Genomic DNA, 12,569 nt, shown 5'->3' with positions numbered 1-12,569 from the left:
TGAATAGGATGCAAGGATGCTATGAAGATAAGGGATGAAAAGGTTTATTGGACCAAAAAGGAGGACTAGTGGGGAAGTATGGAAGTGGGTGAACAAGATCCTTTCAAGACAATCTTTAAAGGTGTGGTTGGAAAGGAAAATTGTGAAGGTCTAGAAAAGGGGAGCATGATGAGAATTAGGGATTAGGATAAAGAGATACTCAATACAAGAGAGAGTGGTGATTAGGGTTTTGAGATAATTTATGAGAGAGCAAGGATTGAGATATTGACATAATTTACACTAGGAGGGAGACAAGGATATGACGATTGATAACGAAATGATGAAAGAAAGGAAAAGATAAAATATTGTAGACTCAAAAGTGATAAATGAATAGGGATTGTGGAACTCATAAATAATTTATGTGGAGAGGATTTTCCCAACCATGATCTCAAATAATGAAATACTAAGTACAATATGAAAACAAGAAACAAGAAAATGATTTAGAGTTTAAAATTGTAGTGTCATAATTGTACACCTTTATTAGTGTGTCCAATTTCATGCTCTCCTAGGACTTATTTTAGTACTTTCCATTCCTCTATAAACTATAGGACATTTATTATAATTAATTAATATTTAATATTATGGGTCTTATTCCACTTTATTACATCATCACACTATTATTTGGGTCCTTAAATATAGGCGTGCCCTTTATATTTTATTATCCTAATTTATCCTTAATCCTACCTGGATTTCAGCTTCTAAAATATATTTTGCATATTTATACATCATGTTTTGAGTCATCGAGCTAGAATTATCATTAGAACCCCATTATCTTGCATCCTTAAAAATTTAGGATAAAGTTGTCAGGATTAGGATGATCACAGCCCCTTGGTCCCACACTTTTTACCTTGAATTTTGGGAGGATAATAAGGTGGTCCTACCATATACAAATCCATCTCCAGGCAAAATAATACAAAATATAAGTTGGCCTAAAGGTGGTTTTAATTATGAAATATATATATATTAGACATCCTCGATTCATTTCAATCATCTCATCTCATGCTAACATTATCATCTAATTTAAGAGCAATTCTTACTCAAGAGAAGATTTGATTCAAGGAGAAACAAACTAAATCAGGAAATCTTGATATTATGTTTCAATTATAACTTTATGAAGGATTTTATGTGATTTTCATTTTATTGCATCAACACATGAAGGACTTATCATAAGAGAATTGCATCACTTATTGAAGGTATAATCATCTGCATTCAAGCATTTCAATTTTAGATCTATCTTTTCCCTCAAAAGGAAAGCTTTCCAATTCAATTCAAGTTATTTTTCTATTGCAAGTTGGGTTAATTCCAAACCCGGAGTTTGACCTAGGCAAACCCCTATCCACAACACACTTTCCCTCCTCTTGTGTTTAGGTACAAGTCACTGATAGAGCTAGGAAGCTTAGAACAACATAAAGAAGCTGGTATAGAACCTTTCTTAGAAATTGGACTTGGATTTTTGGGACTAAGATGCTTGGGGTGCCCCTATCCTCAGTATTTTCCTCCAAATTTTGTAGGGAACTTTGTCTTAGACTCAAAAAGAAAATTTCTAGAAACCAACTATAAGATAGAAGAACAATCTAATTTCCTATCCATTTCTATGTCTATTATAGAATCTTTGTTTGTTTATCAGTTAATTCCAACATTCCAAGTTCTCATTTATTTCATACTATGAATAAAGTTTCACATTTCTTCAACATATCTCCACAGTTCATTCACTTTACAAAGATTAAAAGGAAATAGAAATCCTAGAAGTGTTAATTGACTATGATCTACAAGAGTTAGTCAAATACAATCACTCCTTTTAAAGATGATTTTGTATTCTAATATTTGTATGAAATTATATTTTGGTCCTCTTCCTACTTGGTTGCATTTTCATACATTACAAAAACAAATAAATAGGGGGGCAAGGATCATAGTTTCAACATATCTTATGGTAGTGGGAATTGAGGATCTATTATATGACATACTCAATATCATAGTAATGAGTGAAAAAAGAAGTTTCAAATGTCTACATGCTTGAAATTGATCATGAATGATGGATTAAGGTTCAAGATATTCTAAGATACCAAATAATATTTGTTTATGGTGGTAGAGAGAAGTCTAAAATATCATGATGTATTGAGAGTTAAAAAATTAGGATAGCTAATATCATGTGGAGATCAAGAGTTTGGATGATGAATTCCTCCTAATTGAATTCAAGGCAAAAAACAAAAATTTGAAATCTCGCGGAAGAAAAGGGATTAAAAATTGAGATTGTAGGATTTGAGGTAATGAAGGAAAGGATACATATAGAAAAATAGTCTTGAAGTTCCAAAATACAAGGATTTAGGGATATTAGAAATTATGGGAAATGAAAGAAAAGAGACATTGACATGGAAAATTGTGAAATTGTAAATAGAGAAAATTCATGGGTTTAAGGAACTAGTAACGAAGGTAAAGGATGATAAGGTTGTTGGAATCATTTTTCGTTGTGCCAAAAGCTTGAATTGTCAATGCTCACTACAAACACCAGACTTAACCTAGATCCATGGGAGGCTCACTGCCATGTCACGAATCCTGAGGTCAACATTGAATGAACACTGACAAGGGGGCAACTCATTGCCAACAATCCCCCCCTCAACACGACCTGAGGGATTCAAACCTGTGACCCATGACTCTAATACCACTTGTTGGAGTATTCCAAACACTAAAAGAGGGGTGAACCAGTGTTTGAGACTAAATTGATTTTTAAATCAAAACTTAATGATAAACTAAGAAATATAATAAAGTGCTATTCTGAAACTTTCAAACATAAGTAATGTAATCAACATAAAAAATGATTGCAACATACATCATTAAAGAGCTCACAGATTTAACATAGACACCATAAATTTCCTGAATGGAAAACCCTCCCGGGGTATAAAAATGACTCACAAATAGTCTCATTGGATTAATATTAAAATATTGTTTTACAACAGTCTCAATGCCTCACTGGTAGAGATAATTTCAAGCCTCAATGACATTTACAAAGAAATTACTCTATCTTACTAACAGAACCTTTATCGACTTATCAATTTGAAGAAATCAATACAGAGGGATACTCTCTTTCACTGAAGCACAACTTAGTTTTGCACAAACATGTTCAATACCTCAGGAACTTCACTATCAAAATCCCACCAAATACAAAACATATTCATACTAAAACTGATTTTCTACTATATATCACTTTTGCATATAAGAATCACAATAGTTACAGTGCATGATGCACAAAAGAATTTTCAAATGAAACTTGCAACTGTCAACATAATGACAGAAAGAAAATATCCTTAGGGACTATCTTAGGAAGAAAGTATGTTAAACAAAAAGAACCCCCAAAATATATCAACAACCATTCACAGAATCTCTATATTGTCTTCTTCTTTCTTGAACCCTGTTTTAAAATTAAATACTATATATAGAACATTCAAAACTACTTTAATCAATAGACAGTAATTGTTATTTTTAACTGAAATCTGAAACTAATTTTGACCGCTATGGCACATAGAATGTTTCGAAATATAGAATAAAGAGATTGCAAGGAACCTGCTTCATATTCATCACTGTTGACAAACAGAAAACTGGCTTTGTGTTAAACACAAAATTGAAACAAGATTACTGAAATCATGAATATTATCCAACTGCCATGCTCCACAATCTGACCCAAAGTCCAAACAGTCATTGTTAGTCCACTGTGAGCTCAATCATGCTATGGCAGCTATGCCCAAGCTCAAACATACCATGGTGGTTTATAGATAGGATTTCATGAAAACCGAAAATAACAAAAACCAAAATGTCCCATGAACTTCAAAGTTACAAAGTTAGGGCAACGAAGAAGAACTTTTGAATCTCCACAAAGATGCTTAATATTCTACAATAATGTTGTTGCTAATACCCATTTCACAAAAAATAATAATGTCTTCTCATTTTTTTTTGTTACTCAAAGAAAATGCTGACCAAAGTTTAATCGCCATTGTGCAATGTGATATTCAATTCAATATATTACCTAATGCCTTCAAAGCCAATGATATTGTCCCCTAAACAATGATCATTTAATCAAGTATGTCAATAGCTCCTTTTTACATAGTACCAAGTTGTTTGCACATGCTTGTTATGATTTTTTCAAACTCACACACAACATTAAAAGTATAACCAATTTTAATAATAATGATGCCACATATGCCATGCTCATAGAATAAAACCTTGCTTTTTTGCCACTGAGGAGATTATAGTCAAATGTCTTGAGGTGGATACAAAATACCTTCAAGCTCTCATTACTTGACATCTATATATCTCATAGTCATTAGAATACTAATGACTTATAGTCTTGCTTTAACAAGCCATCAATACCTTGTCATAAAACATTGATAAGGCATCAATCTCGTATAAAATACAAAACATATGAGACATTAACAGCTAATGCAGAACAAGATACATAAAGTATCAAACAACAAGACTTGTCCATAAAACAATTCATTGACAATATGAAAGAGACCCAAATAGCATTGGCCAAAGTCCTAAGAATACCTTCCAATGATCATAATGCAAACACATGAATATCAAGCCTTTTCATGTTATCATTAAGTGCAAAGACAACTTGTTATGGAATGATCCTCATGAAAAATTGTATGATGAAACCTGTATGAACATATCATTGTCAAGAGTATATCAAGAGCATAGCATATCACTATCAGTCATGATCACTGAAACCAATCAAGTTGCATGTCAATATATGACAATATCAACTCGTGTCAACCTGTTATGCCAATACTGTAAATGCCAAAATAATCCTTGACATCAATGCCAAAATCAATTTCAAAGAGGTCAACAAACTCCCCTTTGGCATTGAAGTCAAACTTGTCACAGAAGGTATCTTGTTTGATCACCAATGATCCTGTCAACCTATCAATAATGTCATGTCACAATGAACCGGTATAAAACAAACATATCATATGTATATCAATCATTGCAAAATGACAATTATAAGCCTGCCCCAATAAAATGATAATAATAATCCTGGCCCAATAATGCCTACAGAAACTTGTAAACCTATAGAAACCTATAAACCTGTAAACCTCACTGCCAAGAAATTGTCAGGAAAAGGAACCTGTAAACCTCTAGACCCACTCACTAAAATCATTGTTGCACCTACTATTGATATTTTCTTCCCCTTTTGATAGCAATGCGAAAGGTCAAAGCGATGGAATATCAACAAAGTTTTGCTCACAAACAACAATCTACCATCACAATGACACAAAACATCATCAGATCTGAATGGATAAAACCAAAAAGAGCACTACATAATGATAAACAAGTCTTCCATAGTATCAAAAATTGAACCAAAAATGCCACCAGACTGACAAGATAACCTAGGGGAGTAGAAAATGCATGAAAATAATACACTCAAAGAGAATGAGCATATATCAAGAAAATAGATCATGTTGGAATGAAAAATAGTAGGCAATCTATATAGTACAACAAAGATAGGAAAACCCACATCCTATAAATAATAGATTGATAAAACTAGACTGTCCCTGAAATAACATTAAATTGTCAAATCTAGGATAAGCATTATAACCATATGAAACTATTGAGAGAATGCTAAGAGTATGTCATGAAGAGGAAACAACTAAGATAGCATTGTCAAGATAACTCAGATCAAAAACATGCTTACAAAGCATAAACTGCCAAGAATAAAACTGTCATCATAGTACTGAGTAGCATCTGTAACATCTAAAAGATATAGCATCAAAATTCCAGCTGTAGGAGTGTAGTATAAATACCAAAACCAATGTAACATAAGGCCACTACTGTCAAGTGTGTTAATTATGGCTAAGTAAGTGCTCCCTCTGAGGCAAATTAATGAGAAAGATCAATTCAACTAAAGAGATCTATATAAATACATCTAAATGGATTTGTATAAATCATCAGTCTAATAAGAAGCTATAATAGTGACAAACAAAGAAGCCTTTGTAGAAAGAAATGAGCACATGTTCCCCCATATATGATCTCTTATCTTGTCATGCATAATAATTATGTGACTGCAATATATACGATGACAACATATATCTATCAATGACTATAATTAGTGATATGTCACATATTCTACTGTTATGATACTCAATGAACTTTGTCAACCATTGTGTAAGATGCACTTCTCCAAGTCATTGATGAAGCAAGCTATTCATTTACATTCATTGATCATGTAAACATATATCTATCATTTCCAAGCAAATCCTATTCAAGCGTGAACTAAACTCCTCTTGATAACCACCAAAGAAAAAAAATCTTGATGAATACCAAACATTATTAACTCTAAGTCTCTCTTCTTATATATATAAGAATGTGCATAGAATACACTCATAAAACTTAAACACAACTTGTTCCACTATCAATAGATAACAAAGTCATGTTAGTAGTAGTAGATGCATAGATCTAACACTGCAACTTTCATACACAGTAAAACTTCAACCTCAACCAACACTTATGTGCAAACCCATTAAGACCACTGCAAAATAAGTGTTCCAGGTCTGTTGCCTCATCACTAACAAATTCACAAACATAAATGAGTCATTAACTCATAATATTATTAGAAACTATTATCTTGAAGATTTCATCCTGAACATGGTCATTGTCTTTATATAAGCAGATGTTTATTGAAGTACATGCCACTGTTACTCATATGATTTCCATATCTCATAAGGTTTCCACTTGCTACTGTAATTTTTCTTTTCACTGTCCCAAGCCATGTTTCACTATCATAGTTCTTCAAGAAAAAATAGATTTTTGTCCAAAAGAATGTATTGTTTAAGCAAACAACTCACTGTCATACATTCTTAAAAGGTGTAAATCACTATCTTAAACCATACATCACATTGCACACTGTCACAAAAGTATTGTCGCATCAAGATTTGTTATCAAGACATTAAGTCAACTGCTGATAAAGAATCCAAAGCATGAAAAGATTGACTTTGTGTGATGTCATTGTCATTGTATGATTGTAGCAAGATCATATACCATTATCAAGGAAAAAAATAGCATCTAAGAACCACTATCCCAATGTCAACTCAGTAACCACAAATAGTCAAAGATGTAGGCAACCAAAGTGCACAAACATAATTACTCTATTAAAAATAGCGGTGAACTTCTACTAGCTCACTGGCAAGGAAACAACCACATTTGTCATAGTCCTCAAGAAGAAACCATTGTTTTTATCTATCAAAACATATAAAGATGAATGATTACTGGATGAACTATCACTATTAAGACCACATACAAAACTCTATCTATCACTGCATATTGTCTAATTATTTTCACTTTGCATGCATGTTCACTAGGACACTTGCAACTACAACATTGGATGAAGCATGCCCATATTTAAATGGTAATCTTTTAAATTACTACCACTATCATGGACCAAGAAAAGACCACTATCAAGCTTAAGATAACCATTGTCATAAAATGAACATTGCTTGTCACTATACTCAAAAAGTACTTTCAATCCAAGAGGAATAGTCATCTCATCACCATCAAACTTAGATTCAGAACTATATGGTTTGGATGTTAAAACTATAAGCATCTCCCACTAACTCCAAGTTAGTCTTTTTTAGCATTTCAAGATGTTTCTTGTGTTGTTTGCACAGGATTAGGAACTACTTTTTCTTGTACTTGCTTTATCCTCTAGACCATTTTTATTCTCTTTATTATCTTGTTGTCCTTAGGTGATCTCATAGAAACACTTCTGCAAGATTGTGCTTCAAGGCTAAAGTTATAACATCTATAACATATGACTTGGTGATTAACAAAAGAAGCATAAGAGTTTCTTAACAACCTAGAAGAATTTCTACCTCTGTAACTTCCTAGAAACCAACAATCTTTTTTTATGTGTCCAACCTTATTACAGTTAAAGAAAACAAATTTGTAGTTCTGATTTGACAAACCATAATAACTACAATCTCTAGCTCTATGACCATATTTATGATAAGCAAAGAAATAACCATGGAACTAAAAATTGTTATACCTCATTGACTAATTTTGCCTAACAAAAGAAAATCTTGTGGACTTGTGGTTTGTTTTTCCAACTCTATCGATACCTTTGTGTTGTCTTCTGTCAGTAGCATTGTTTTCTATTTCAAGAACAACAACATGATAATTTGGGTCTATATTTTTCCTTGGTGTTTTTCTAACCTTGAAACTCCACCCTTTCTCATTTGTAGATACAAAAACTATTTCATTTTTTGACTCTTTTCCACTTGAGGAGGTTTTTCCTAACTCATATCCTAAACCAAATTGATCCTCGTGACTTTTTTGACTACTTTTTATGACTACTCAAAAAATTATTTAAGCATTTGTTCCTTTCACAAAATTTTTCATGTTGATATTTTCAAAATCTTTTCTTAAGGAAACTACTTCTCCTTCAAGCTTTTGGCACTCACCTGTTTTAGTTTCCAAATCTGATTTTGTTACTTCTATTATTTTCTTATTTTCCTCATCTTCTAACGTTGGATTTTAACATAACCATATTGTGCTTTTCAATTTCAAGTTGGTTTCTTCTTCCATTTTATGTGATTCTACAAGTTGAACCTTGAGTGTCTAGTTTTCTCTTTTAAGGTCTCTAATAACATCAAGAGCAACAACAAGCTCTCCTTTCAAATCAACTTCACACTCATCACCTACATTTTCCTATTCGCATTCACTCAGAGTCTGAACTTCTTTTTCAACTACAAAACTGACTTCATTATCACTTTTAACATCACCTGGCAAAGAATTTTCTTGAGACAATACTTCACTAGACTTGACCAAGATTCTTTGATCATCTTTCTACTTGACATATTTGTTTCTTTTGCATTTAGCCATGATGATTACTCCACTACTAGGAATCCCCTATGTTAGTTAAATAGGGTTTGGCTCTGATACTGATTGTTGGAATCATTTGTCATTGCACCAAAAGCTCAAACTGTCAACACTCACTAGAAACTCCAGGCTTAACCTAGATCCACAGGAGGCTCACTGTCATGTCACGAATCTTGAGGTCAGTGTTGAATGCCTCAATAAGAAGGGGGCAACTCACTGCCAACAAAGGTAATGGAAGTCCCTAAAGCTTGAAGGGTATAGAGGCTTACGAAAATAGGGAAGAGAGGTTTGAATGAAAGGTATGACAATACATGGAGACTTAAAATGTTACCCAAAGATAGAAAGTGATACTACTTAGAATTAAGGATACTATAACCTACTTATAAAAATCAAGAGTATCTCTAAAACCCTTTTATTATTTAGATTAAGGTTCATATTATAATTAATATGTATATTATTAAAATGATTTATAGTTAAAGTGAGTGTGGCAACAATTTGAGGGTTGAAATTTATAAGTTGTTTTAAATAAAATATTTTTACTAGATGACATGATTTTCATATCTCATGTAGGTTTAATGTGCTAACGATTTAATATATGGGATGGTAATCAAATATATTTTTAAGCTGGATGTAGGCATAGTAAGTTCCCTTGATTTCTAGGGTAGAACTAATGAGGGAATATAAAAATATGATTAAAAAAATAACTACATAAGATGAGTGATGAAAAAAGATAGTTATTTTTATTTACGAACAGGTGTCTATATTATCATTTATAAGGAAATGATAGTACACATATTCAGAAAAGAAGAAAGCTAGATATAAAATCACACCGCAATAGTCCAAATGAGGCAAAAGCCTAGATAAAAACACGCATAAAAACACACAAATTTAACTACTAAGAAGAAATAATAGTAGCAGAGGAGGAATGAAAAATGTTAAGGTATTCAAATTATACTAGTTTATGCAGATATGATATCAAAAATGAAATTAAAAGACTAGAAAGGAAGTTAGGGATTTTTATTACTACCTTATCAATATGGGTGATATACCATAAGTTTATTAAGTAAATCCTTGAGGAGCTAAAATTTAATTATAATTAGGATTTTCACATTTGATTATTTTATAATTATTTATCTTACACCACATATCCAATTAGGAATAATTTCCTTTTTCCTATTCCTACTTCACTGTATTATTTTACTCTAGGGTTTAAGATTCATTTTGTAGCTTTTATATATCTATCACACTTATCCTTAAATTGATGTCTATAGTTTCGAAATTCAGTTCTTTAATTTAATATTTTCTATTCTGATTCACCTTTTACTACCTTTTATTATTATAATTTGATTTGGGTGTGAGCATACATAGTCATATACTTCTTTGATCCCATCCAAACATCCTTAGATAATTTCTCCTAATAAGTTTTTTAGATCAATTTTATGGTTGATAAACATGCATACATTTTTAATATTAACACATTATTATTATTTTCAATGAATTATCCTTCCATCCTTGAAATCCCCATTCAATGTTTTGTGTTATAGATTATATTATATTCTCTATGGAAGTGTTTTTTTATGGAAAACCTCTATTATTTTGATACTTAGTAAAATTCTCACAACCACCTAACGATTCAACATGATTCATCTTAACAATAGGTATTTGAAGAAATAGTAGTATAAAATAAGTCCATTTAAATCAACTTATTATGTATTGATTGTAATTACTTATAATGATTGACTATACAAGACTATCGAATATTGTGTTCTTATCCTTAGTTTGCTACTTCATCTCAAATTGATTGTATTATTATTTTTGTTTTGTAGAAAAGTTATAATTTACCTTGCTCCTTGAAACCTAAACATTTTGTAGAATAAATAACCAATTTGTGAAAGAATTAAGAATAGAAAGATCAAACGTAAAAAAAATATATTCACATATCAAATTTGTAAGAGGAATGAATATAAGCTAAAAATAGGAAACATTAAAACTCCATGATATATTAGTGTAAGCGGAAATAAAAACCAAGAACCAACAAAGATTATACAATAGAACTCCAAATAATAGATCCAAACCTTAATTTAAATTCTTACAAAATAAATACAATTAAAAAATAATATCAAAATTTGTAAATCCTTAAAAAAAAATTTAAATCCTGGAAAATGTCAAATTCACAACATTAAAAAATGAAAAAGGAAAAAAAACCTACATAATATAAATATCTTTGTTAGTCAAATAAATAACCAAACTAGACAGGTAGGGTGAACGTACATAACATTTCCAATCAAAACACGCCTCTTTTGTACGGGCGGCTATGTAACATGATAGAAGCCCACCTTTTACTAATAACTATTCTGTTTAAAAGTACGTTCCGCGTGCCTGAGACAGGTTGTCCTCTTTCCACGCAGAGAGCATTTGGATTCGCTCAGAACGTGGAATACCATTTCTATTTCTTCATTCAAAGATCGTCACCTGAATCCTGATGATATCGAACATGTGTTAACGCGTCTTCAAATGTGGACCATCAACCTCTGCACTTCTTTACGTTTTTTCCATTCAATCCTCTCTTCTTCCTTGCAATGCTCCCCAAACCTTCTTATAAATACGGATTAATACTTGTAACCAGACAGGAGATCGTATATCATATTCACAGTGTATAAATATCTATTGCTCTTTACTCTCAGCGATCGATTCACGTGTATGCTTTTATATATTTAGAGCTAATACCTGCGTTTTCTCTATCTTGAAATGGCTGATCTGAATGAAATTCGAAGAGTATATCAACTACTCGAGCAAAATGCTGATGGAGCCGTTACAGTCCATGAAATCTGTCAATTCACAAACAAGCTCGGAATAGTAATGTTAGAAGAAGATTTGAGATTAGTGGTGAGAAAGAAAGGTACAGAGGATTCTAGCAATAGTCTTCAATTCGAAGAGTTTGTTGATTTATATAACTTCATCTTCAACCGCGAACAAGGCGAAGAAGAAAATGAGTCAGACGATTTGTTGCAGGCATTTAAAATTTTTGATGAGAATGAAGATGGATATATCTCTTGTGAAGAGCTGCAACGAGTGCTCTCCAGGCTGGGATTAATTCCGCATGCACAAAAACCACAAGAGTGCGAGAAAATGATATGTAGATTTGATTCAGACTGCAATGGAGTGTTAGATTTTTTGGAATTCAAAAGTATGATGTCCGCTACAGTCTCTGCATGATTTCCTGGAAGCGTTTATATGGCCTGTGTGCAACTGTCTAAACGACATATATTATCTGCTAATATATTTTCTTTATTCTTGTAAGACTTAATTTTTTTATTATGCCCGAGAGGCATTTACAGTTGTATATAGGGAAGTGAAAATCTCTGTACATGAAAACTTCTCCAATCTCGATCCTTCTCGGTAAATTTCTTCAATTTTGATTTTTGCCCCTAAATCAAAGTAGAGTACCGACATTTTAAGTTATCCGCTAAAATTAAAATTGTGATTCTTGGTCTAATGTCTGCTAGAAACCCTAGTACGCAGACATGTTGAATTCTTCACAACAAATTCTTGGTACATGCATATACAAAATTTTCCCTATGTTTATCAAGGATTAGATTCCTAAGTAAGCTTTTTATGTAAAAAATGGATTTTGCTGTGTTTGTCCACAATTTTTGGTGTTTGGT

The 12,569-nt window shown here is 32.0% G+C and overlaps 1 protein-coding gene across 1 annotated transcript; it reads left to right on the top strand.

Moving 5' to 3' along the window:
• Window positions 1-11,652: 11,652 nt before the first annotated feature.
• Window positions 11,653-12,120, top strand: LOC131070981 (calmodulin-like protein 2). The gene has a single exon (XM_058006689.2). It carries the CDS (start codon window positions 11,653-11,655, stop codon window positions 12,118-12,120), a length of 468 nt encoding a protein of 155 aa, XP_057862672.2.
• The last annotated feature ends 449 nt before the right edge of the window (window positions 12,121-12,569 follow it).

This window comes from Cryptomeria japonica, chromosome 3 (genome assembly GCF_030272615.1).
Source record: "Cryptomeria japonica chromosome 3, Sugi_1.0, whole genome shotgun sequence".
NCBI classification, from domain to species: Eukaryota; Viridiplantae; Streptophyta; class Pinopsida; order Cupressales; family Cupressaceae; genus Cryptomeria; species Cryptomeria japonica.
The sequence above is the reverse complement of the archived record's forward strand: the minus strand, read 5'-3'. Positions and strand labels throughout refer to the sequence as shown.